This window comes from Lampris incognitus, chromosome 20 (genome assembly GCF_029633865.1).
Source record: "Lampris incognitus isolate fLamInc1 chromosome 20, fLamInc1.hap2, whole genome shotgun sequence".
Lineage (NCBI taxonomy): Eukaryota > Metazoa > Chordata > Actinopteri > Lampriformes > Lampridae > Lampris > Lampris incognitus.
The window spans coordinates 32,166,150-32,192,980 of NC_079230.1; the positions used below are offsets into that span (position 1 = coordinate 32,166,150).

The 26,831-nt window shown below is 47.5% G+C and overlaps 1 protein-coding gene across 3 annotated transcripts; it reads left to right on the top strand.

Moving 5' to 3' along the window:
* The first annotated feature begins 2,895 nt into the window (after nucleotides 1–2,895).
* Nucleotides 2,896–25,798, top strand: htra3b (HtrA serine peptidase 3b). Of its 3 annotated transcripts, XM_056300362.1 has the most exons (10): nucleotides 2,896–4,015; nucleotides 14,964–15,063; nucleotides 15,323–15,455; nucleotides 17,042–17,131; nucleotides 19,216–19,410; nucleotides 19,724–19,756; nucleotides 20,944–21,058; nucleotides 23,268–23,325; nucleotides 23,422–23,517; nucleotides 23,906–25,798. In XM_056300362.1, the coding sequence occupies exons 1-10, from the start codon at nucleotides 3,601–3,603 to the stop codon at nucleotides 24,072–24,074; spliced, it is 1,404 nt and encodes a 467-aa protein (XP_056156337.1). In that variant the 5' UTR covers nucleotides 2,896–3,600; the 3' UTR covers nucleotides 24,075–25,798. The 3 variants fall into 3 exon arrangements, with proteins under 3 accessions (XP_056156337.1, XP_056156339.1, XP_056156338.1); XM_056300364.1 differs by lacking the exon at nucleotides 23,422–23,517; XM_056300363.1 differs by lacking the exon at nucleotides 19,724–19,756.
* The last annotated feature ends 1,033 nt before the right edge of the window (nucleotides 25,799–26,831 follow it).

Sequence of the window (26,831 nt, forward strand, 5' to 3'; positions counted from 1 at the left end):
TCATTCTCAACATGTTTTGCTGCAGCAAAGTGCCCCAACGTTTCTTTCATCGTATGTGTGTGTGCGGTGTATAGGCATCAAACCTGTGATGATTGAAATACATTGAGCATGGTTGGAAAGCCAACGTGCCATTAGATAGCCTACATTTACAAGTAGTTATTTGTACACTGTGGAGGAGCCTCGTTCACCACATTCACTCCCCCGTCTTACGAACTCTCAGCTAACTTCGTTGAATCCCAGTTCTAAGCTCAACCCACACCCGAGCCCACCCACAACACACCACTGAAGAAGAGAGGACCCTCCAGAAGGTCTTCCCTTTTATGGTACAAAAACACAAAACTGGATAAATAAACATGGCTGAGTGGAACCCCCTCCCTGTGTCGTATCCGCAGAGCCGAGAGTAGAGCTGTCGGCTGTCTCGGGTACGGAGGTCATGTTAATGTGGAAATCTGATCAGCATAAAGGACCTTTCCTCCAGGTCTTCCTCCAGGTTTTCCTCCAGGTCTTCCTCCAGGTTTTCCTCCAGGTTCTCCCCCAGGTCTTCCTCCAGGTTCTCCCCCAGGTCTTCCTCCAGGTTCTCCTCCAGGTCTTCCTCCAGGTTCTCCTCCAGGACTTCCTCCAGGTCTTCCTCCAGGTTCTACTCCAGGACTTCCTCCAGGTTTTCCTCCAGGTTTCCCTTCCAGGTTTTACAGATGACGTTTCTTTTTATTTTGCAAACGTGTGAAGAGTTAAAATGAAGCGCGAGGGGAAAGAGTCTGCACCCTCCTGGCCGGAGTCATTCCTCAGTCATGACGTTGTCTCTAAGAGATGAGTGCACACTTCAGAGACTCTGCAACAACAAGATCCATGTGGAGACCGACGAAATCCTGAACGTCTCACCAAGCCCACCACAAACACTGCAGAGCTTTGGCTGTTATTTGTACCATATGAAAACACCAGGGGCTGCCACTGTGTCAACACGTGCAGACAGACAGACAGACAGACAGACAGACAGACAGACAGACAGACAGACAGACAGACAGACAGACAGACAGACAGACAGACAGAGAGAGAGAGAGACAGACAGACAGACAGACAGACAGACAGACAGAGAGAGAGACAGACAGATAGAGAGAGAGAGACAGACAGAGAGAGACAGGCAGAGTGAGAGAGAGAGACAGAGAGAGAGACAGAGAGAGAGACAGGCAGAGTGAGAGAGAGAGACAGAGAGAGAGACAGAGAGAGAGAGCGCGAGAGCGAGAGGCAGATAGACAGAGAGAGACAGAGAGAGAGATAGATAGACACAGAGAGAGACAGAGAGAGAGATAGAGAGACAGATAGAGAGAGAGAGAGAGAGAGAGAGAGAGAGAGAGAGAGAGAGAGAGAGAGAGAGACAGACAGACAGACAGACAGACAGACAGACAGACAGACAGACAGAGAGATAGACAGAGAAGACAGAGAGAGAGACAGAGAGAGAGACAGAGAGAGACAGAGAGAGAGACAGAGAGAGACAGAGAGAGAGAGAAATACCAGGAGAAATTTGAAAATCAGATTCCAAATGTTCTACTGCTGGATGAGAAAGAACAATGACCACTTATTTTAGGAGAGGGTCAAAGGTCACACCTTGTGGCACATTATGTGTGAGAATACCATAGCCTGAGGGTCAGTGAGTGACCAAACCACTGTCAATTACTGTCAGTTGCTGTTGAAGTGCTGTTCTATGTTTCTGCCAGATCTATCTATTTCCTTTTTCTCTTTTCCTTTTTGTTTGGGTTGTTTTGTTTTGTTTGATACTCTGTTGACCTGCTGTGCTGTCACCTGCATTGGCAACATTGTAATTAATGCAGTCATGCCAATAAACCATCACTGATTTGAGAGGGAGAGAGGGGGGAGAGAGAGAGGGAGAGAGGGAGAGAGGGAGGGAGAGAGGGAGAGGGAGGGAGAGAGAGAGAGGGAGAGAGGGAGAGGGAGGGGGAGAGAGAGGGGAGAGAGAGAGGGAGAGGGAGGGAGAGAGAGGGGGAGAGAGTGGGAGGGAGAAAGAGGGGGGAGAGAGAGCGGGAGGGAGAGAGAGGGAGAGGGAGGGGGAGAGGGAGAGAGGGAGAGAGAGGGAGAGGGGGGAGAGAGAGCGGGAGGGAGAGAGGGGGAACTGAACTTGTGAATATGCGTAGCTCGAGTGTGACGTCATTGGTAAGTTGACTTTATCCACGGAACAAGTGGAGGATGAGGAGTTCAGAGAGGAGGTGATTCGGTGCATCAGTGAGGAAACAGCGTTTATGTGCAGCGGGTCGTAACGCCAAGGTGCTGGTTGACAAACTAGAGAGTAAACATGGATAATGTCTCCCTGGCCGCTGCGTGGCCGCGTAAACCCCGGAGCGGTGCCCCCGTGGTGGGGGGCAAGGGTCCCGTGGTTCCTCCCAGCGCGCCCTGTGACTGATGCTGTCTAATAAACATGTCCACGGAGGACAGCAACAATGCACGTGCGCTGCTGCGCCACCGTGTCTAACCCAGCTGCGCCGTCCTCCCTCCGTGCAGACCGGACCAGACCGCTCCACGTGACGGTCCGGTGTTCGTCCGTCCTTAGAGGTGGCCGCTACGACAGCGTGCTGTCGTGCCCGGGTGTGCGATAACGCACGAATCCCTCCGTGTTTGGATAAGCCGGGCGCAGGGAGCCTGGGACAAGCCTACATTTACTTTCATCCACATACATTCCGTCTGTGCCTCCAGATGTTGTGAGGGTACATGTCGACCTCTGGATTTCAATGTCAAGGTTATTTATCGAGTGGTCCAAATCGTAAAGTCGGTAATATTCTTTAAACTGGACAAGAGCGGTGACGCTGTGTGTTACGTGGAGGAGCGCAGCGCGCTCCATCACCACGCCTCCAAGAGACGCGGGGGTTCAAATCTCCTCCTCTCGGAGCAGCTTTCCACACACGTCTGAACAGAAAAGCAGCAGACGGACGACCTCATCTTCAGCTCGGAGATGGAAAAGCGAAGCGCCCCGGCTGTCAGCTGCTACTGACGGAGGGAGACTTGCTGCAGCCCGTTAAAGACCCGTTTGGACGGACGGTTACGCGCACGGTGGAGATTCGACTCGAGTTTTCAGCTCTCAGAACCCTGGACCCGTCTACTCCGATCCGTTCCTCTTGAGCGAGAAACCAGCCGGCTTCTTCTGTGGACGTTAGATTCACCCGGTGAAGGTCCGACAAAGGGATGAGTAAAACTGCGCAGCGGTGTAGGTTTGCGCTCGAGATTCTCCAACGAACACGATTCACGTGCGAACGTTTGTCCCTTCCCATGTTGCCTGATTCCTAACCTCCAGTTCCTGATTTCTAACCTCCAGTTCGTGATTCCTAACCTCCAGATCGTGATTCCTAACCTCCAGTTCGTGATTCCTAACCTCCAGATCGTGATTCCTAACCTCCAGTTCGTGATTCCTAACCTCCAGATCGTGATTCCTAACCTCCAGTTCCTGATTCCTAACCTCCAGTTCGTGATTCCTAACCTCCAGATCGTGATTCCTAACCGCCAGTTCCTGATTCCTAACCTCCAGTTCCTGATTCTTAACCTCCAGTTCAGGGGACAAGAACACAACTCACGAAGCAAAACGCAATAAAATTAAAAATGCAGGTCCTGCTGTTCGTCACCGTTCTCCTTTACCTCAAGGACTTTGGCGCCGCAGAGCCGAAAGCCAAGTGCCCGACGCGGTGCGACGTAAGCACCTGTCCGAGTCCGAGCTGTCCGAGCGGCTACGTCCCGGACCGCTGCAGCTGCTGCCTGGTGTGTGCCCAGGCTGAAGGCGAACCCTGCGGCCGGAAAGACGACCTCCCCTGCGGGGACGGCCTTGAATGCAAGCACCCGACGGGCAAGCGGCTGTCCAAGGGCTTCTGTCAGTGTAAAATGGGCCATAAGGTTTGCGGCAGCGATGGGATGACTTACGGCAACGTCTGCCAGCTGAAGGCAACCAGCAGGAAGGCCCTGCAGCAGGGGCTCCCCGACATCAGCCAGCTCCACAAAGGACCGTGTGAAGCCAGCGTAGGTAAGACTGAAGCGTTGCTTCACCTAAACGACACATATCAAATGTATCTGAAGTGGAAAAAAGACTCAAACTCTTTAAACCAGCTCTCGGGGCATTTGCACCCCAGCAAGAGTCGCCCTGCCATGTCGTCACTTTGGTTCTCACGCCGAAGTCCCCATTGTTTTACCCATTTAAAAACAACAAATCCCCCAAATAAGATCGGTGTTTAAGGTCGGTAACAGGGCTGAGTCAGAGACCGTCTAAATCAGTCTGTCACTTTACTATAGGACAATTTCAACACTGAGATAAATGTATAGATATGTATAGAGAATCAACATCCCAGTGACCCCCCCCCCAATGTCACAACAGGCGACGTTAGTCTAAGTCATGGTCCTGCAGTCAGTCGGTCAGTAAATAGTCTTCTACTTGGTCCAAGTCAAACCCCCAAACAAACTACACATACATTCCAACATGAACCAAACATTTGAACACGTAAAAAATTAACATAAATCATAACAATTTCCCAGCCCCAAAATCCTTTGCGCAGAACAAAGTGCTATACTGCGGCCCATCCCCTTGGGTCGCTACATAGCCCCCATCTGAGGGGTCATGGCTGGTGAACAGGCCACTTGGGGCTCACAGGAAGCGCAACTGGAGGAGAGTCACACTGATCGGTGCATGGGGTGCTGCTGTCGCCCCCTTCCTCAACAACAGGTGGAGCAAGGGGCAGTATGGGGAGAGTCTGTCCTGGTGCAACACCACCACGCGCCCCTGACCGGGCATGCGCACCTGGTACACCACTTCAGACAGCCGGCCCACGACCTTCAGGGCCTCTGCCAGTGGCTGCGAAGCTTGGGGGAAATCCCCTTCTTGCGGGTGGGACAATACACCCATACCCTGTCCCCTGGCATGAAGGCCTGCCCAAGGCATTGTGTGTCATCAGAATCAGAAATACTTTATTCATCCCCGAGGGGAAATTGGGTGAAATTGGTTCATAGGTACTCTTCTGCTGCATTCCGGGGTTGACCTGGGCCTGGCGGGTGCAATCACGGACCACCTGTAGGTGATCTCTCAGTCTTCGGAAGTAGTCCGTTTATTTTCCCCCGGGAATCTCAGGCTTCGATGGGACCCCGAACACCAAACACACCGGTGTCCGGCGCGCTGGTCCAAACATGAGAGCAGCAGGCGTGCACTCCCTGTTACTTTGGACAGGTGACCCCAAGTACTTAAACTCATACGCCTTTGTCACCTCTACTCCTTGCATCCTCACCATTCCTCTGTCTTTGCTCTCATTCACGCATATGTATTCTGCCTTGCTCCTACTGACTTTCATTCCTCTTCTCTCCAGTGTTTGTACATATGTAATGCAAACAATAATATGTGCCTCTGAACTTGAGATACATACAACTGCCGAAAAGATAGGGGTCTAGTCTTGTTGGTCAATAACTTACAACCTGGGAGCATTTCCATGATGGCTTCTCCCAGAGCGGCTTTGGTTAAGTCACCTACCGATTTCCTTCTACACCTGACTTACTCGTGAATTTTAAAGTGTAATTAGGGTTGTAGAACTCGAGTATGGACTCGGGTAGTCAGCATTTTGAAAGTCTTGGTCTCGCCTGGGACTTGACCTCATAATGATTCATCTTGACTTGGTCTTGGACAGTACAGACTCGAGATAATTCTTCAAGACCTTTAAATGAACTCTTTTAAAGACAACAAGAAACAGCATCAGAGACAATCTTGCTTCCATAAAGTGACATATATCAAAGGGAACTAGGACATTACAGCAGATCAAAACGTAGGGAGGGATGTGATTTGATCCTTCAGGATTTGACTGGATCGTGCCAAACATTTGATGATATTATTGGTTGGAATGTGGCCCACCCGCTAGCTCAGACCTGGTGACATAATCACAAAAACCTGTCTGTTTTAGAAGAAGTTAAAGTTAATAGATTTTGATATAAAATAATTTTTGTATCGCCCCCCCCCCAAGTTGTTGAATAGGTGCATAATATAAGGGGGGGGGGTAAAAAAAAACAATTTTCATTTCACAGTCTTTAATCTTTTAAATCAATATCCGAGATCAATAGTGTGCAATCTACTCTGATTTTCTATTTCATTATTATCAGTTTATGTCTGAAACTTTATAACAGTTGAATGTGGAACTTTCCTTCCAGAGGAAAACAGCCTCAGTAAATGTTAAAGTAAATATTAGACTACAGTGTCGAGAGATGCTGACTGAGGTAGAGTACTGCATTTAAAGTTACGGTGTAGAATAGGATCTGCACTGTTTTAGTGGACTTGACTCGGACTGGATAAGCTTCGGTCTCGGACTTGACTCGGTAAAGACTTGTTGTTGACTTGGGTGGTCTTTATTACAAGGCTAACAGCAATTAAGTCACAAGAACAACATTGCTACTGAACTGCTTGGTTGGCTGGGCCACTCCATTGGCGAGTGCCATCAGATGTGGACCGTTAGCGTCTCATTAGCAGCAGGTTCCTTGTGAGTAAATTAAAAAACTCGTGCGTGGTGTAAAAAGACAGCATTTCACTCAGAAAAATGAAACTGTGAGTGGCTTTTCCCATGTCGATCACACACCTTACTTTGGGCAACTTTGTTTTTTAGAATGGGGTTTGGGACAGGGAACTATCCACCATCTTATGACTACCGTATGCTACCAAATAAAGACACCAGACTGGCCCATTCTATAAATGTTATGCGAGCCAAATAAATAAGAGAAAACATCTGAGTAATATCCACTGGAGTTGGTAAACAATATTTAGAGGGCATGTGCCGCTTTAATGGCCTATTAAAGTTGAGCAAACCAGTAGCATGCCTGTCTGTGACTAGAAACCCAACAGGGGGCTTAAAGTGGGCTCATTAGATAATAGTCTTTAATAGTAGGCATTCCAAGAAAGTAAAATGAAGATTCCCCTTGGCACCGGTGTGGGATCAGCCAGTTTAATGTTTTTCCCATTTAGCACAGGATGTGGGACAGTGAGTTCAGCTCAGTGCTCTGGAGCCACAGTAGGAATTGCTCCCCTTTATTATCCCCACACAGACAGACGGCCAAACAGACAGACAGACAGGAACCCACACAGACATGCCCGGGTCATTATTTTCTGGAGGAACGTCAGCATTCCTTGCTGCTTTCTTCATTCAGAGCTTGCTGTCTGTCCCCTGGTCACCTTGCTTGCAAAGCATTCTCCATGTAAAAATAAATGTAGTGACACGTCACTAGCCCTGAAAAGATCAGCCTCCATCCGCTACATACTGAACACATCTACTACATAGATGAACACATCCACTACACATATGAACACATCCACTACATACTGAACACATCTACTACATACTGAACACATCCACTACATACTGAACACATCTACTACATAGATGAACACATCCACTACACGTATGAACACATCCACTACAGATATGAACACATCCACTACATAGATGAACACATCCACTACATACTGAACACATCCACATCTGCTACACTGATGACCATATCTCCTGCACACATGAGCACATCCGCTACATACATCAACACATCCGCTACACATATGAACACATCCACTACACATATGAACACATCCACTCCACGTACGAACACAACCGCCACACACATGAACACATCCTCTACATAAATGTACACATCCGCTACATACATGAACACATCCGCTACACATATGAACACATCCACTGCATATATGAACGCATCCGCTACACACATGAACACATCCACTACACATATGAACACAACCACTACACACATGAACACATCCACCACACGTATCACCACATCCACTACACATATGAACACATCCACTGCATACATGAACACATCCACTACACATATGAACACATCCGCTACACACATGAACACATCCGCTACACACATGAACACATCCACTACATACATCAACACATCTGAGCTGGTCTTGTTAAAAAAAAGGAACATCTGGAATGTGAAGTGCTTTTTCCCTTCTCAGATTTCTCAGGAAAACATTCGAGGCAAAAGTTGGACGAATTTTCATACTTTCTTTCATATCTTAGCGTATGTAAACTGTAGCGCTGTGTATTTTCATATGTTAGCATATGTAAACTGTAGCGCTGTGTATTTTCATATCTTAGTGTATGTAAACAGGCTTTTTAGCAACTTTAATAAACCATCAACTCATAATTAGTTTTACTTCAATGTTTTCCAATTTTAGCAGAATGAACAAACCTCTCAGAAAACTTGCAGCATTTCCATGCAGTCGCCTCCTGCTGGTCATACCAGAGTTTAAACAGGCAACATGGAACTGAGGACATACCGTCACTGACTGTGAGAAATTAAACATGGACATGGCCACAGGCAGGGCAACATGCAGTGTCCACAGCAGTGTCCACAGTGTCCAGCATCCACAGTGTCCCCAGTGTCCATAGCATCCCCGGTATTCACAGTGTTCACAGTAGCCCCAGCATCCACAATGTCCACAGCGTCCCCAGCATTCACAGTGTCCACAGTGTCCCCAGTGTCCACAGTGTCCCCAGCATCCACAGTGTCCACAGCGTCCCCAGTGTTCACAGCATCCGCAGTATTCACAGTGTCCCAAGTGTCCACAGCGTCCACGGTGCAATAGTATGCATGTCTTGCTTTGTCTTAAAGAAGGGGATGCAACTGACCCACATTACCACTGTCCTAAACAGTAGAATGTGGTTTGAAACAGATGACACATAAACATGGACGTGAGTTCTGCCGACCGCTGACGGACCGACTTCAACACTAATCAACACCACACACCATTGTATGGTAGTTATTAGCGTTGGTGTCCATGGCGAGATGTAAACACAGGAAGGAGGTGGTTACTGGTCAGAGTGGTGCTACACGGTCTAGTTCCACTCTGATCATGAGGTCTGTATGGTGTCTGGGTTCAAAGAGTCTGTCTGTCTCTGTCTCGCTCTGTCTGTCTGTCTGTCTCTCTCTGTCTCTCACACACTCACAGAAGTTCATGTGCCACTGGAGCATTAAAGCTTTAACTGGAGTGATGGGCTGAGGGAGGGTGTGCTGGTTGCTGACCTCTCCACCCTATAATCCAGCTATTGTTGTAAATCATTCATTAATCGCATCAAGATTAGCTTCATTTTGAAGATAATTGTCCTGATTGACCAGTTGCTGCAGGCTTCTTTTAGGGGTTTGGGGTTGTAAATAATACATTTTGCCTGTAGGTATGTTCTGAGTTTCCTTATTGCGGACATAAATACTGATGTATTTTATGCTGCAGTTGTTTGTTTTAGCTTTTGTCTACATTTCAAATGTCATTTAACAGTATTAGAAGTCTTTTTTTTCACAATTATGTGAAAAGTATCACAAACCCACTTTCTTCCGTTTGGTTTTATGTCACTGGGTGGGTTTCCATTAACCTGCTTAATGCACAGTTTGAAATTGTGAATTAAAAACCCATAATGGAAACGTGACTTCCGAAAAAACTCTCAGATATCACAAAAAAAGTTTATACACTCACATGAGGACATGGGGGGGTTTTCAGACGATTCGACAAAGTAATATTTCACAAAATGTACATTTTTCACATTTAGGGGGACTGTCCATTGATCCAACGGCCCGTTATTCTGAAACCCCAATAGTCCAAAAAAGGTCACACTGGACTGAAAGGCCGTTTGTCCTGTAGCCCATTATCCCCAAAACAAACAGGAAACTGGTATGACCACTGCAGTAAAAACCGGAAGTCAGTGGACTACAGTTATGCACAGAGCCGATTGATCAAGAGCTTCATGGGATAGAAGAAGTCATTCGGGACATGTTCCAGCCGACGGTGCGGCCAGTCAAGCTTGATGGCACCAGACTGATGAGGAGGGAGTTCCAGCACAAAATAGGCACCAACCTGAGACCAGTCGCCCCCCCCCCCCAGTGGTCAGAGGGGACTCTACAATACTGCCAGCAGCTATTGATCATCCATTAGACATCCAGCGCAGCATCCAGATGGGCCTGTCATTACCCACAGCCACCGAACAACTTCTGCTGTTTAGATCAGCCTCGGCTGATGTGACCCCTGCCCTGACTATACCACCAACGATCCCCTCCACCCGATCCAACGTCAACCATGACTGCACATCAAATCCCTGCTAAGGTATCGTGGTGAGAAACATGGCAGCCCTATCTCACTCAGGTGTGGCTTGCAGCATGGTCCAACCGATGGGGAAGCGAGGAGGCTGCTGTTCACCCGGCTCTGATGCTGGAAGGGAAAACATTGCAGGTGCTGCTTGACCTCATGCAAGTGGAGCATAGCTACTTCCAGGCCCTCACCACAGCACCAGAGAGAGACATTCAGACAGCGTCTCTTCGCGGACAAGAGCAAAGAGCAGCTATCCAGCTGCCTGGATAGCTGGATAGCCCTGAATGTCTTCCTGCGGGTGCTCGCACCAGAGCTCGCATGTGCGCCTTGCTGCATTCTGGTCACTGAGTGAGGCGCTACAGGAGGCAGCCGAGACAATTCTCTATAACCGAAGCACCCCACCAAGGGCGTCCTCATTTCGCCCACATGTCAGAGCAGCAGACTGTGAGGGCAGTGAGCTGGAGGATGATGATTGGGAGCCTCTCACCAACACCTAGGCCCTGGCAATGGCCACCACAGGCCACCAACCGCTGCTACCGCTGTGGTGAGCTTGGTCACATAGCCCGTCACTGACCAGCCCGTGACTGCCCAGTACCAGCACCTAATTCTCATTCCCCTCCACCACCGGGAAACAATGGGGGAGAGGTCCAGTGAGGTGAACAATGCTCCCAAATCCTGTCCCTCGCCAAGGCTGATGCACCCTGGTGGGCTGACTTGGCCACACCAGGGGCCTCTAAGTGAACTGTACACTCAACAGACTGGCTTGTCAGGTCCTTGTGGACACCAATATCACTCTTGTCTGACCAGGGGTCCTGCGGGGCACCAATGGGGTGCTCTCTTCAGCCTGGACCCCTACTGCCATACATATGAAGAATCTGACAGGAGAAAGAGCCAGCATGGGAGAAATGAAGCCGGTGCAGATTCGCATCGGAGACCAGTAGATGATGCATGAGTTCTGGTTAGCCCCCATCCAGGACCCATGCATCATTGGCCTGGACCTGCTGTCCTGTTGGGGCACCCAAGTCAGCGGGTCCTGAGCCATGCTCGCCATAGGCTCGATGATCCTGCCGCTTTACCCCGGTCAGAGTAGGAGGAATCAGCAAGACCATTGCTGGACAAAGTCGTCCAAGCCGCACCGGTAGCCCAGGGGTCTTCCATGTTGCCTACCTCTCCGCCCTCTACTGAGACCTATAAGGCCATCAAGGAGCCGAGGGAGCGCAGCCACAAGGGGCTTGATCACTAGCAGCACCAGAAGCCGAAGGAATTCCTTGATGACAACTTACCTCTTCACCGCCAGAGATTAGGACTGCACGCAGACAGGGTTGGTTCAGCATGCCATAGACACCGGTTTGTCCCCACCCATCTGCCCGGGACCCCATCATCTGGCATAAGCCAAACATTGTGTGGCAGAGGAAAAGATCCAGGAATTGGCTGCTATGGGAGTGATCGAGCCTTCACACAGCCCGTGGGCAGCACTGGCCATCTTGGTTCAAGTTCACTTTATTATCATATGCATATAAAAAGTACCATGTACCTGTCCTCCATGATACTTAGGGCCTTCCTTCTGCGACAGGTGGTGTAAATGTCCTGAAGCTGTTGGTGCTGGTAAAACCGCTCGGCTTGGGTTTGTAGTCCATTATGGCTTGCGGTCCCTGCTACATGCGCCTGGAGTCCCTGCCATTGTAATGCTGTTCTAATTTATCCCATTATTGTTTTTTGGCTGACTTGGTGGCTCAGCGCGTATCTGGCTTCCTTGCAGCGGTCCTTATTGCTGGCTTTAAAAGCGGCAGTCCTTTCTTTTGGTCTCAGCCGAACGTCACTATTACTACTGTTTCGGATAGAAGCGGAGGGTACGACGGAATACAGGTGTCCACCCAGAATTTAACATAGTCAGTAAAAGTATCGGCATATTTGTTCAGGTTCAGAGGATTCCTAAAAACTGACCAGTCTGTTGACTCAAAACAACCCTGAAGTTTGAGCTCATTTTCCATCAACCATTACTGTACTGCCCTCAATGTGGGTTTCTCACTCTTATCTTTCTGCTTTTAAACAGGTAGCAAGAGCACGGATGAATGGTCCGATTTCCCAAAATGAGGCCATGGAATAGACCTGTAGGCTCCCTTGATAGTGGAGTAGCAGTGATCCAAGATCTTGTCTCCCCTGGTTGGACAGCTGACATGCTGGAAATAGGTACCACCGATTTGAGGCTGCAGTGATTGAAGTCCCTCACCACAATGGAGACAGCCTGTGGATGCTGATTCTCATAGCCGCTGAGTGTGCCGCAGTGCTCTTCCAGAGCTACTGCAGTGTTGGCTTGTGGTGGAATGTAGACAGCAGTTAACAGGAAGGAGGGTTACATTTAACTCAATCACATAACATCACTCAATGGAAACACAGGCCACCCCCCCCTTTTCTTCCCCCAATTGTACTTGGCCAATTACCCCATCCTTCTGAACCGTCCCGGTCTCTGCTCCATCCCCTCTGCCGATCCGGGGAGAGCTGCAGTCTACCACATGCCTCCTCCGATACATGTGGAGTCGCCAGCCGCTTCTTTTCACCTGACAGTGAGGAGTTTCGCCAGGGGGGCGTATTGCGTGGGAGGATCACGCTATTCCCCCCAGTCCCCCCCCCCCGACAGGCGCCCCAATCGACCAGAGGAAGCGCTAGGGCAGCGACCAGGACACATACCCACATCCGGCTTCCCACCCACAGACACCGCCAGTTGTGTCTGTAGGGATGCCCGACCAAGCTGAAGGTAACACAGGGATTTGAACCGGCGATGCCCGTGTTGGTAGGCAATGGAATAGACTGCTACACTACCCGGACGCCCCACAATTGTGTTTTCTTGACTTTAGAAAAAAAAAGTTTCTATTTTGCGTAAAACTGCGGTGGAAACTTGCCTATTGACAGGCTTCACCCAAATACCAGCTCTGCTTTAGTCCAAAGTAACCAGCCACAATTTTCCTGGAATTTCCTAAAAGACAGTTTCTGGAATTGTCGAATAGATGGGCTGCTAAATTACAATGTGACTCAGTATTGGGGAAGCGCCAACACTTACACCATCATATTTGGTCAACCAATACTGCTGTTACAGTACCACTCACTGATAGCAGCATGGGCCGATTTTCCAGGTCGGCTGCTGCCAAGCTGTGTCGTTAGATGGTATGTTAATGCCTGGGTTGTCAACCTAAGAGGGTTGATTTGTAGGTCTTTCATGTATACATATATAATATTGCCCGACTGAGATTCCCTTAGCTTGCATGTGGGTCCAAAGATTCTCAGACATGGTCAGGGTGGATCAAGGCGACAGTGTATTTCAGGACCTCAGGTGACCTCGACTGGAAAGGACTCTATGCTACATTTATCAAGAGAGAACAGCTAGCTCCGTCAACGTTTATTATTACACAGATTGTCTTTCATCACCATTGTTCAGGTCTCTGAAACTATGGGGTGAGGATACTGCCCAAGTCTCTGGTGGGCGGTATGATAAAGACTGAAGCCCTTTCCAGATTAGTATTACCAGGGGAGATTATTATTGCTAATTTCTCAGTACCCCTGCCATTTTATCCTGTCTGGAACAAATAAAGGTCAGCAGTTTTCTGTGGTTATCCTGATAAACATTCTGCAGTAAATTGCTGACTGTACTTTAAGCCAACTCCTAAGTCCAAGGATATTTTAGATCTTCTGCTTCACACAATAACCAGCCGTAACGTCTGACATGTTGATGACCAGCGGTGAGTCAGAGAGGCAGACTCGGCCTCTGGTGTGGTCTTCACAGACCACCGGAGCGTGACATCAGGCCTGCGAAAGAATTTTAAAAGCTTTGTGACACTTTTGCATGGGTGTGTACCAGCATTACAAGGGGGGGGGGGGGGAGCTATTGTGGCCTGTTGTATTATCTTACTCTTTGTCCATAAACCAAATCCAATGTCTGGTCTAACCTTGGTGATGGCCCTTTTGTCTGGTGAGGGCCTGACACGGAGAAACATGTAGGTTCCTGTTCCATCTGAGTTTTATGTTACAAAGGAAAGTACACTCGTTAAATGCACTATCAAATAAATGTATCTGTAATATACTACTTGGATTAGTTAATCACTAAAGTGTGTTTCTTTGATTACTTAAAGGATCTGACCCAGCAGTTTCCATTGCATTCCAAGACGTTTTGGCCCATTTTTTAGCAGTTTGTGTTTTCCACTGTGGGGACTGTAAACGGGCTACACAAACAGAATTGGCTTGACTTGACTGTAAGAGCACTCCGAGTGCAACGTTGTCCTTTATTTGTATTCCCTTACAGTTATTCTCAGCACAGAGAGACTGCTCGTCGTAGAAATGTGTCCTTCACTGAAGCGCCTGAGAAACTGATCTGAGAACATACCTCCACATATCTCTTGAAATCAAAACCACATGTTGGTCAGAACTGTTTCCAGATTGGTGCAGCCACCACATGTGACTGAACAGGAGCCAAGTTGGGCAGTCTGAAGGAAACTGTGGTCACCTGGGGGGCGAAGCGCTTGTTTGGTCTAAAAACAGTGTTGGCTGCGGTTTCAGCAGAGAAAAATGGGGGTGGTTAAGGTCCAGTTAGGTCTATGATTTTGGTCAGCGTGCAGCTGTGATGGATCCTGGGATGTTTGCATCATTAAACACAGGGTCGGTCAGCTCTGCAGCACCCTCGCCGATCCGAGTGACTTTAAAAGCAGCTCTGGGAGCAGCCCTGACCGGGGGAGGGCATCGTTAAAGACATGCTGGACTAGAATGTCTTGCAAAAAAGCAGTCTCGGATCAAGTTAGTCCTGGACCGACCTGTTCAAATGTTAATATGATATAATATATTCTTCTTGTTAGTATAGGTCCTTCCCTTCCTGCGAGTCCCCGTTACAAGTTTAACTTCATTGCCGATGTAGTGGAGAAGATAGCCCCTGCTGTGGTTCACATTGAACTCTTCCTCAGGTAACGACACTCTGCGTGTGTGTGTGTGTGTGTGTGTGTGTGTGTGTGTGCGTGCCTTGGACTCCAGCGTGAATGTTGCTGTTTGTATGTCGATTTGTCACAACTCAGTGTTGTTATTTTTCAGTTTTGTGAGTCTCATTGTCACATCTGACACAGTTGCACAGCAGCTGATGCAGTGTTCAGAATTATGTTCTGCTTCTCTCCGACATTCTGTAAAGGCTCTGAAGAATTTGTTGTTTTGACCTCTGACCCCCTGTAGGAACCCCTTGTTTGGCCGTAACGTCCCCCTGTCCAGTGGGTCTGGCTTCGTGATCTCGGAGACCGGTCTCATAGTGACCAATGCCCATGTTGTCACCAGCACCACACAAGTCTCGGGTCATCAGCAGCTGAAGGTACAAGCATCCCAGGAGAAGGTCCGGCCACGTGATGCCAGCAAGCCCCTGCTGAGCGGGCGTCTTTCTCTTTACACCCGCTAGCGGGAAACAAGGATCCCTCACATGATCCGCAGGGATTCAAAGTTTAATAACTTTGTGACAAGAGATACAGACCTGCCGCTCCTGAACGCTCCTAAAACTGCGTATAGTCGCCTTAAAATGAGTTTTAGATCAACTGCACGAAAAAGTTATGATCTACCCGAAACGACCACGAGCGGTCAAAATGACCGCGTGTAATTTGCGCGTCATGTCACGTGTTTTGGTGGCGTCGTGTCCTTCCCAGCGTTCAGTTCTCTTATACACGTCACGTTTTATAGGCCTTGCTACGTGTGTTGGAGCAGCAACACGTGTTTCCTGTTCTGTTCTTCAGGTGTTGTGTCCAACATGTGTGGGTACAGACGCACCATGACTACCACCGAGGCGTGGCGGTATTTACAGGCGTTGGACGGTGGCCATTTTGAGTTGCTTGAAAAATAGTAGTGTAACCATCGCGGCTGTGTGGACCCGCTAGCCCGTTGGCTAACGGGTCGGACTGGTAGCGCAGTCGCCCCGGGTTCGCGTCCCGGTTGCGGCGGTTCCCGGCTTCCCACCTGAATTCGCCACAGTATTAAAATGTTAAGTTTGGTGTCAGTTAGTTTGCTAACAGACATACGAACATATGTAATGCGTTAATATCTCAGCTAGCTATTTATCTTGACAGAATATATAGGTCTAAAAACCGGCAAACATTTTGACCGCCCATGGTCGTTTTATGTAGGAGTGAAATCCCGGTCGTTCTAGTGTTAATAACACCCGACCTCGCCAAATGGGGAGCGTCTCGAACCGTGAAGACCGTATCGGACGATTCGGAATTCGATCCAGTATCGCCCCAACCCTATGAGAAACGCTGCCTTCTGAGAGTGCTGACGTCATGACCAGCTCATTTTGTTCTGACGTCATAACCCCAGCTCATTCGCTGACGTCATGACTCCAGCTCATTTGCTGACGTCATGACTCCAGCTCATTTGCTGACGTCATGACTCCAGCTCATTTTCTGACGTCATGACGCCTGCTCATTTGCTGACGTCATAACCCCAGCTCATTTGCTGACGTCATCACTCCGGCTCATTTGCTGACGTCATCACTCCGGTTCATTTGTTGATGTCATGACTCCGGCTCATTTGCTGAAGTCATGACTCCGGCTCATTTGCTGACGTCATGACCCCAGCTCATTTTCTGACGTCATGACTCCAGCTCATTTTCTGAAGTCATGACTCCGGCTCATTTGTTGACGTCATGACTCCGGCTCATTTGCTGACGTCATGACTCCGGCTCATTTTGTTCTTTGGGGTGTGTTAAAAGAGATCAATGCAAAGTGGCGACACCAGAGAAAGTAAAGTGTTACATTTTGTCATTTCTTCCCCTGAAGGTTTTGCCTTTGAAATATGACAGTTAAGCATTATTTCACATCTCATCTCCTCTTTTCTGTTCTCTTAATGTATGGTCTCATCTCATCTCATCTCATCTCATCTCATCTCATCTCATCTCATCTGTCTTTCCTGAAGGTCCAGATGCATAACGGGGATGTGTACGAGGCCAGCATCAAGGACATTGACAAAAAATCGGACATTGCTACCATCAAAATCAACCCCCTGGTGAGACCAGATTATGATTTGATGTTACCAATTAGATTTTACACAATTTTACCAGAATTAAAACCCCCCTTTAACTGGAATACAGGAGACTGTAGTGAAGAAACTAAATCTCAACCATGTTCCAACTTTCATAAGTCATCCAATCACCCAGTCTCTTAAGAATAATGTGTTGGGTTTCAGTTTTCAGTGTCCACAAAATAAAGAACAAATCATGATGTTCCAGAGACCGGCAGCGGCAGCAGGTGTTGGTTGTGGGTAGCTGTATTTAAAGTGTCCCGCCACACCCTCAGTGCGTCCAGTAACCAATGAGCAAGCTAACTGACCTGCTAACCCACACCTGCCATGCTGCCCGCCAGTAGTGCCATGCCACACATTAAGACCCACAACTATTCTAGAAACCTCCATTCTGTGCTTGAGTGAAGATTTAAAAGGTGTAGCAAGGCATACATACAACATGTTAAAAACGCTGCCATTCATCCACAGACCCAGGCTTTAATACTTGTCTTGGGCTGCGTTTACAACACCTGGTAAATGGACTGCGTTTACACAGCGCTTCTCTATCTACCCACCCCTCGAAGTGTGTGCCTCACAGTCTCGCACACATGCACACACTGATGGTGGAGGCTGCCATGCAAGGCGCCAACCGGCTCATCAGCAACAGTTAGGGGTTCAGTGACTTGCTCAAGGACGCTTCGGCACGCTCTCTGGAGGAGCCGGGGATCAAACCAGCAACCTTCCAATTACTCGATGTCCCACTCAGCACGGCGGCCCAGTGGTCAGCACTGTTGCCTCACAGCAGGAAGGTCCTGGGTTCAAACCCCAGGCCATCCCAGGTCCTGTCTGTGTGGAGTTTGCATGTTCCACTCGTGTCTGCGGTGGGTTTCCTCCAACCATCAAAAAGACATGCATGTTAGGATTAATACTCCTGCCTGTGCCCCTGAGCAAGGCAATGGTGAGGAGAACTGGAGTTGGTCCCCGGGTGCTGCAGCGGCACCCTGCTCCAGTACAATAGGCTGGTTACTTGTAGAGAGTACATGTCATTGTATGTGTGCAGAACCAATGACTAATGAAGTGTATTCTGTTCTATTGGATGTGGTTTTGACCGCATTTACATGAAATCTGATATCCGCCATGTCTGCCACTGCCACAGAACCACACAGACTGGATTTTTCAGGGTCATTGCAAATTTCACATCAGTCAAACCTCTGATTGGATTGTGACGAGGTGATGTGGACACGCGGCTCGGACCTTCCTCACAGGTGACCGAGCTCTTGTGCAGGTGAAGCATGCAGCGTACAGGCGTAAGCAGGCGAATCGAGAGACGGGTCACTTTTAAAGTACATGTAAACAGGCAGATAAAAAGTCAGATATCTCTTACAGCCGTGTACAAGTCCCGAGGTCGCGGTGAGACACGGTGACCTGCAGGGTTGCAGCATGTGGACAAGACATCACACGTGCAGCCTGCACATATTGTGCTTATCGCCATTGACGCAGTGGTTGCATGTTTTTCCACATGTCTGGGAGGGCTCATTGTTAGACCGGGGTAATTCCAGCAGGGTAAGGGGGTTTTTTGGGTGGGGACGTTTTACCAGGGTTAGCAGACGGTGCTCATTTGTGTACAGTATGCGTCATATGAACAGTATTAGCAGGGCGTGGTTCAGGACACGGTTAATCGCTGCAGCCCGTGTGCCCAGGGCGTGCACAGCCCCCTACCCCGTCAGACACGCCGCAGACTTCACAATGTGTTCTGCAGCTTTTCACCCCAGCCCCCATCATGCCCACACCCTGCCCACACCCTCACAGGGATCACTTACAGCCAGACATATGAAGGAGAAGGAGAAAGGAAGGAGTCAGAAGGAGAAATAAATGCAGGGCAAAATACTCCGCCTTGAAAAATGTGTTTGACTCTTTCTCTTCGCCGTGCTGTCTGTCTGCTGGGGACCATGTTGTTACTCTTCTTCACTCTTCAACGCTTTCCTATATCCATGTATTTCTCACTGGCTCTTCACCCCAGCCTGTGTTTGTACTCTGTATTGCACGTGTCATGATGTAAGCCCTTCTCGTCTGCCTCTGCCGTTGAGCAGAGCAAGCTGCCGGTGCTGCTGCTGGGCCACAGTGCGGACCTGAGGCCGGGGGAGTTCGTGGTGGCCATCGGCAGCCCCTTCGCCCTGCAGAACACCGTCACCACCGGGATCGTGAGCACCGCCCAGAGGGACGGGAAGGAGCTGGGCATCAGGGACTCTGACATGGACTACATCCAGACGGACGCAATTATCAATGTAAGGAGACAGTGTCCACATGAGCACATACAAGTGAAGCGACCCCGGCTGTCCAGATACGAGGGCACACTGCTCTTTATGTTCATGTACACTATGAGATATTATCATTATCCACAAATCATATACACACAGAAAATTACATGTACACTGTAAAGTATTACCGTCATGCACAAATCATATACACAGAGGAAATTACATGTACACTATGAAATATTATTATCACGCACAAATCATATATACATAGAGAAGATTGGTGTGAAGAATGGTGCCACTCACTTGTTTGCTGGTTTTTGCTGTGTCTTTGGTTCAACAGTATGGAAATTCAGGAGGACCTCTTGTCAACTTGGTAAGGCTTCCAGATTACTACTGCCGACGTTTTACCAGCAGACAGAATAATCTCGTTGCTTTGTACTGCTTAAGAGAATCGTTGTATTGATTATATTATATTATGGCTTTCATCCTGTCACTCATTATTACTCTCAGCTGTCTAAATATATATATATATATATGTATATATATATACACACACACACGCACACACTATATACATGTATACACATGTATATATACAGTGTATACATGTATATACATGTGTACACATATACGTATATATATACACATATACATGTACGTATATACATGTATATACATGTGTATAATGTATATACACACATATACCCATATATACAGCGGCGAGCATTGCAGCAAGATTTATATTTTCCTGCCACAACCTGAGAGACAGTGGGGGACGGCACCTATTGCTACTGTTGTTGTTTCATATAATAATCATTGTTGTGTTGCTGTTATTATTATAATCATTGTTGTATTGTGTTGTTGTTGTTTTACATGCTTTGGCAATATGTACACAAATGCATGTCATGCCAATAAAGCACATAGTGAATTGAAATACAGTTTATTCTATACATGTGCATGCATATACATGTATATACATTATATATACTGTGTATAGATACATGTATATGTTAGACACATATATATATATATAATATACTGTATATAGATATATATATAATATATACTGTATATAGATATATTTATATACTGTAAATATACAGTATATACATGTGTATGTGTGTGTGTGATTTTGGGTGGGCATTCATTTATATATTGTATATGATATACTATATACTATATATATATCCTATATATATGCTGATGATTGCTTATAACAGGCTTGTACTGTCTCATAAAGAATTTACTTGAATCACATGTATATACGTGTATATATGGTGTATACATATATACTGTATATATACAGTACATACTGTATATATACATGTGTATATACACAATATATGCGTGAATATACTGTATTTATACATGTATATACGGTATACATACCGTATATACATGTAGGTATATGCTACTGTTGCATACAGAAAGGTACTAGGTATGATAATGTGAGCTAAATGCCTGCAGGATGAATGTGAATAGGATGTAGAGGAGTCTGCATTGTGGCAGATGTGGTCACCCTGCTGTCCTGCTGCGTTGTGTTGTGCGTCTGTGCTGCAGGATGGAGAGGTGATAGGGATCAACACCCTGAAGGTAGCAGCAGGAATTTCCTTTGCCATCCCCTCCGACAGGATCACCCGTTTCCTCAACGAGTCCCTGGACAAGCATGTCAAAGGTGGGCTGTCAGGCCAAACACACACACACACACACACACACACACACACACACACACACACACATGCATACCCATCCGTTTAACATGTGTATCAGGTGTTGTCAGCACACAGGTTTGTAGTGGTTCAGAAATGTGGAGCACGCTCTGCACTTACATGTACTGAACCAACTTCAGACACCATGGAAGAGCTTTAAGCAGTCCGAAGTCCCCTGGGAAACTTGTGGTGGGGTGGGTCATGTGACTTTTGACGGCGCTTTCTCACACAAAATAGTTTGCAAAGTATGTGGCGCCCTCGAGTCACACGTGAGTTTGGTGTGGGTGGGAAGATTTTACTCTACTTGTGTTGTGACCCGCCAGATACCAACGGTATGAATCAGGAATCGGCAACACATCCATGTACTACGCACACAAAGGAAACGACATTCAGTTTCCCCCAGCCCACTGCAGTGCAACACAAGAGACAAAAACACACATCCAAAACCTACAAAAACATACAAAAACAGAGAGAACAAAACACAAATTAAATGGATAAATAAATAAATAAATAAAACACACCAACAGCCCACAACACAGTCCACCCAGTACAGTGCAACACAGTCCACAAACTGCACCGTCCAGAGGACCAACACCAGCCAGCATGACTGTCGGAACAGCCGGTCTGCATGTGCTAGCAGTTAGCTTAGCCTGCCCCGCCCCTGCATCCCGTCAGACCGTCCTCGGTGTTTCCTCTTTAGGCGCAGCTCCAGGCAGGGCCGTGGTGCCCGGGCCCACAGGATGCAGTAGACCGGGCTCCCCCAGCCCATCTAACGCCAGCTCTCCAGCCAGACACCTTGACACACCTCCCCTGCACTCCACACGACGACACAAACCCAAACAAAAACACTGCAGTCGACGCTAGGCGAGGCCGCCGCCAGACCTCCTCGGTGTTTCCTGTGGCTAGCAGTTAGCTTAGCCTGCCCCGCTTCCGCGTCCCGTCAGACCTCCTCTGTGTTTCCTGTCGGCTAGCAGTTAGCTTAGCCTGCCCTGCTTCCGTGTCCCGCCAGACCTCCTCTGTGTTTCCTGTCGGCTAGCAGTTAGCTTAGCCTGCCCCGCTTCCGCGTCCCGTCAGACCTCCTCGGTGTTTCCTGTGGCTAGCAGTTAGCTTAGCCTGCCCTGCTTCCGCGTCCCGTCAGACCTCCTCGGTGTTTCCTGTTGGCTAGCAGTTAGCTTAGCCTGCCCTGCTTCCGCGTCCCGTCAGACCTCCTCGGTGTTTCCTGTCGGCTAGCAGTTAGCTTAGCCTGCCCTGCTTCCGCGTCCCGTCAGACCTCCTCGGTGTTTCCTGTTGGCTAGCAGTTAGCTTAGCCTGCCCTGCTTCCGCGTCACGTCAGACCTCCTCGGTGTTTCCTGTCGGCTAGCAGTTAGCTTAGCCTGCCCCGCCCCTGCGTCCCGTCAGACCGCCCTCGGTGTTTTCTCCTCGGGCCCACAGGACGCAGCAGACCAGACTCCCTCAGCCGATCCAGCGCTAGCTGTCCAGGCCAGGCGAAATCCATGGTCCAAATAAAAACTACACGATGACACAAACGTAAACGCAGACGTGGACAAAGACACTGCATAACTGGTACTGGGTGAGGCTGCTGCAAACGCGAGTCCGCGCCGCCAACTTCCCACACGCTTCCCTTCTTATATATTCGAAATCCCTTCTTATATATAGCTCATATAGATGAGCTATATATAAGAAGGGATTTTTAGGTCTGCACACCTATGCTGAAGCTTGCTGGAGAAATGAATGCAGGGAATGTACATCAGGTCCAGTCATGGCAGGTGAGACTGTTGTGTTGGAAGGAGAATGAGAGCTCGTCACCAAAAATCACATGAGCAGTCACAATTCCCCCTCCGGCCTGCGCTTCTGCAAAAGCAGGCTGCCAGCGGCACCACGCTGATTTGACTGCTTGAAACGCTTCCCCCGAGCTCCAAGTTGATCAAGCATGTACATGTGCAGTTTGTGATGGGACTTGGCAGAGCGTGCTGTGCATTTGTGAACAACTAAATATCTTTGCAACTCCGTGGCTACTCATCATCCAGTTGTGGTAGTGTTTGAAACCATGGCAGACACACATGATGCTGTCACATGCAAGTGTGGACCTGTGGTTTTGGATGGACATTCTTAAGCCTGCTGAGATCAATGAAATAATTTGAATCATGCGCTGATTGATTGGATTCTCTCCGACAGATGTGAGATCGATAAAGAAGCGTTTCATTGGAATAAGGATGCTCACCATCACGCCTGTGTAAGTTTGACAAGAGGAACTGATGAAGGTGATACTGACCATTGATAGACGTACATCTCTGAGCTGTTTCATTACGTCAAAATATATGTTTTCCAGGCTCACTGAGGAGCTAAAACAGCAGAACCCAGACTTCCCTGACGTTCCCAGTGGCATCTATGTCCACGAGGTTGTGCCCCACTCACCTGCACAGAAGTAAGTCTCATCATCAGCCGCTGACATAATGAGCAGACCTGGCTATCATCCAGTCCTGCCTCTTGCTGTACTTGCTGCTGCTGGGCACTGCTACGCTTTTGTCCTACATACAAGCGCAGTCGTTTAGAAAGTCCTAATGATGAGCCGATAGAGGGCATAAAAGAGCATATGAAATGACCGCCACTGTGTGCTCAGAACTGAGGTCCAGGTAAGAATGCCTGTAAATGAATGAAAAGGGAAGTTGGGTGACGCTGAAAGGGAAGTTCATGCTAAGCCAATTAGCGGTGCGTAAGCAGACGCTAAAGACGACGTGCGGTGTTCTTTGGTCAGGTCAGCAATCTGTTTCCTGTATTTGACTTGTGTTAACTCTGCCTCTTCCTCCTGGCAGAGGGGGCATCAGGGATGGTGATATCATTGTGAAGTTAAATGGGCATCCGCTGATGTCCACCGCCGACCTCCAGGGGGCGCTGCTGGAGGAGACAGCCCTGCTGCTGGAGGTCAGGAGGGGCAACGACGACCTGCTCTTCAACATCGAGCCTGATGTCATCATGCAGTAGACAAGCTCACACTTGAGTTATCACACATCACATTAATGGAGAAGCACAATATTGAACCTGGTGTCACGGAACAGCACCTTCTTTGATTAAAGGAAAAAAAAAAAGTTAAAATCCTCAACCAGGCAGATGGTAGCTGTATTTTTTTAATTCTTATTTTTATAAATCTTGCAGATTAATTGACCAAAGGTACAGCGGATTACTTTTTGTTCTTCAAAGCAAGTAATAATAAACGGATGAAGGGAGCGAGCCGCAGTAGTCCTGATGGACAGGGGTGCTCACGCTCGATGGACAGGTGTGGTCACAGGGCAGCAGAAAGCCGGAGGAGGTGGAGAGGCATCAAACACACTGTTGTGCAACATCTGCATCAAATAGTCTATGGACAATATGCGACCCGAGACACAGCATAGCGAACAGAAACCTGTCCACCACAGCCACATGGGAGTATACTACTCTGTCGTCACTAGTGCAGCCAAAGGACCACCGCCAGTCTCTGGGATTAACCAGTAGGCCCCAGTCAATCATGGATTAAGTGGATGAATCATCACAACTCCGTCACACAGCAACTAAATTGAACTACGAACTTTTGAGGTACTTTCTGGGTCACGGTCTTTGCTCCAAGGACAGTGTGAATACGACGTACAATATGAGACATCAGAAGTGTTGTCGTCTTGTAACTGTTCACTGTCTCACTTTGTGGCAGATGTGTTGACAAGACCCTGTCGCTTCTCGTTGAAGTTAATTACCGGCTAGAAATGTTTGACATACTGAAGGTTTCTCCCCAAGATAGACATGTTCAAATCCATACTGTCATGTTATTTCAAATTTATGGAGGCCAAAAATAACCTTCCACTTGCTGTAAGTTGTTGTGTTATTAGCAAATGTGAAAATGTACTTGTTGTTTTGGTTCGTTGAAGTGATGTGTTTGGTTAAAGAGCAACTGTGAGCAGATGTTGTGAAGCTGCTGGACTTTGTGTTTCTGTACTGTACCGTCTTGTGCTTCTTAGTATGACTGGACTCGTGCCTTGGTTGGAGACCACCCATCAATCAAATGTTTGTAAGTGAAGAACCACCAAGCAATCATAATGTAATGTAAGCATTTTCAGCTATTTTCCTTGGAGACTTTGTGACTTTTCTTACCAAATAAACTCTGTAGATTTGTTACGCTGTTTAAAAACAGGCTTGAATTCCTCAAAAGGTTAGCCAGTCGCATCTCTGATTTCATCCTGTCCACATTTCCTGTTAAATCTGGGTCACAGCTCGTGACTCATGGCACGATGTGGAGCTGCGAAACTTGACTGTGAGGAAACGAGGCCTTGCTCCCAGCAGCCAGCCCTAAACATTCCACAATGGCCATAAGTCTTCCATGCAGGAATGCAGTGGAAAATACAGGTGGGGGTTGGAAGTCCTGGAAGACAAAGAGGTCCATTCTGAAGACATGCAGAAGGAGTCAGAACAGCAGCAACACTGACTCGGGTTCTGCAGAGCTCTGCTGCCGCGTCTGGCTTCAATCCAATGAGCATGTGTAAAAAGCCGACATGGAAACTCTCAGTAGCCTGCTATTGAATCCAAATTCATTTCGGCCATTGTCTGGCATGAACTGGACCACAGACTGCAGCGGTCCTCCTCCCATCCACCACAGCTTTAGATGATCATCAGTGGCAGCAGCCATCACGTTGAGTTATGCTACTCCACTTTTCTTCACAAGAGTCAATGGGTTGAAATAAAGACAAGTCACTGCACATTAACTCCCTCTTTCTGTAATGTGTATTTCAGCTGCCGAGCTCTTTACAGGTCCCTTTGGGGAAACAACATTTTGAAAGCTGTGTCTGAGAAAATGACCTGGAACCCCCAAAACAACAACCCAACACCACACCACCTTTTTCTTTCTTATTCCTCAGTGTCACATATATATCTACTTTCTTATTCCTCAGTGTCACATATGTATATCTACTTTCTTATTCCTCAGTGTCACATATATATCTACTGTCTTATTCCTCAGTGTCACATATATATCTACTTTCTTATTCCTCAGCGTCACATATATATTTACTTTCTTATTCCTCGGCGTCACATATATATCTACTTTCTTATTCCTCAGCGTCACATATATATCTACTTTCTTATTCCTCAGTGTCACATATATATCTACTTTCCTATTCCTCACTGTCACATATATATCTACTTTCTTATTCCTCTGTCACATATATATCTACTTTCTTATTCCTCAGTGTCACATATATATCTACTTTCTTATTCCTCAGTGTCACATATATATCTACTTTCTTATTCCTCAGCGTCACATATATATCTACTTTCTTATTCCTCAGTGTCACATATATATATCTACTTTCTTATTCCTCAGTGTCACATGTATATCTACTTTCTTATTCCTCAGTGTCACATATATATCTACTTTCTTATTCGTCAGTGTCACATATATATATATACTTTCTTATTCCTCAGTGTCACATAGTATATATATCTACTTTCTTATTCCTCAGTGTCACATATATATCTACTTTCTTATTCCTCAGTGTCACATATATATCTACTTTCTTATTCCTCAGTGTCACATATATATCTACTTTCTTATTCCTGTGTCACATATATATCTACTTTCTTATTCCTCAGTGTCACATATATATCTACTTTCTTATTCCTCAGTGTCACATATATATCTACTTTCTTATTCCTCAGTGTCACATGTATATCTACTTTCTTATTCCTCAGTGTCACATATATATCTACTTTCTTATT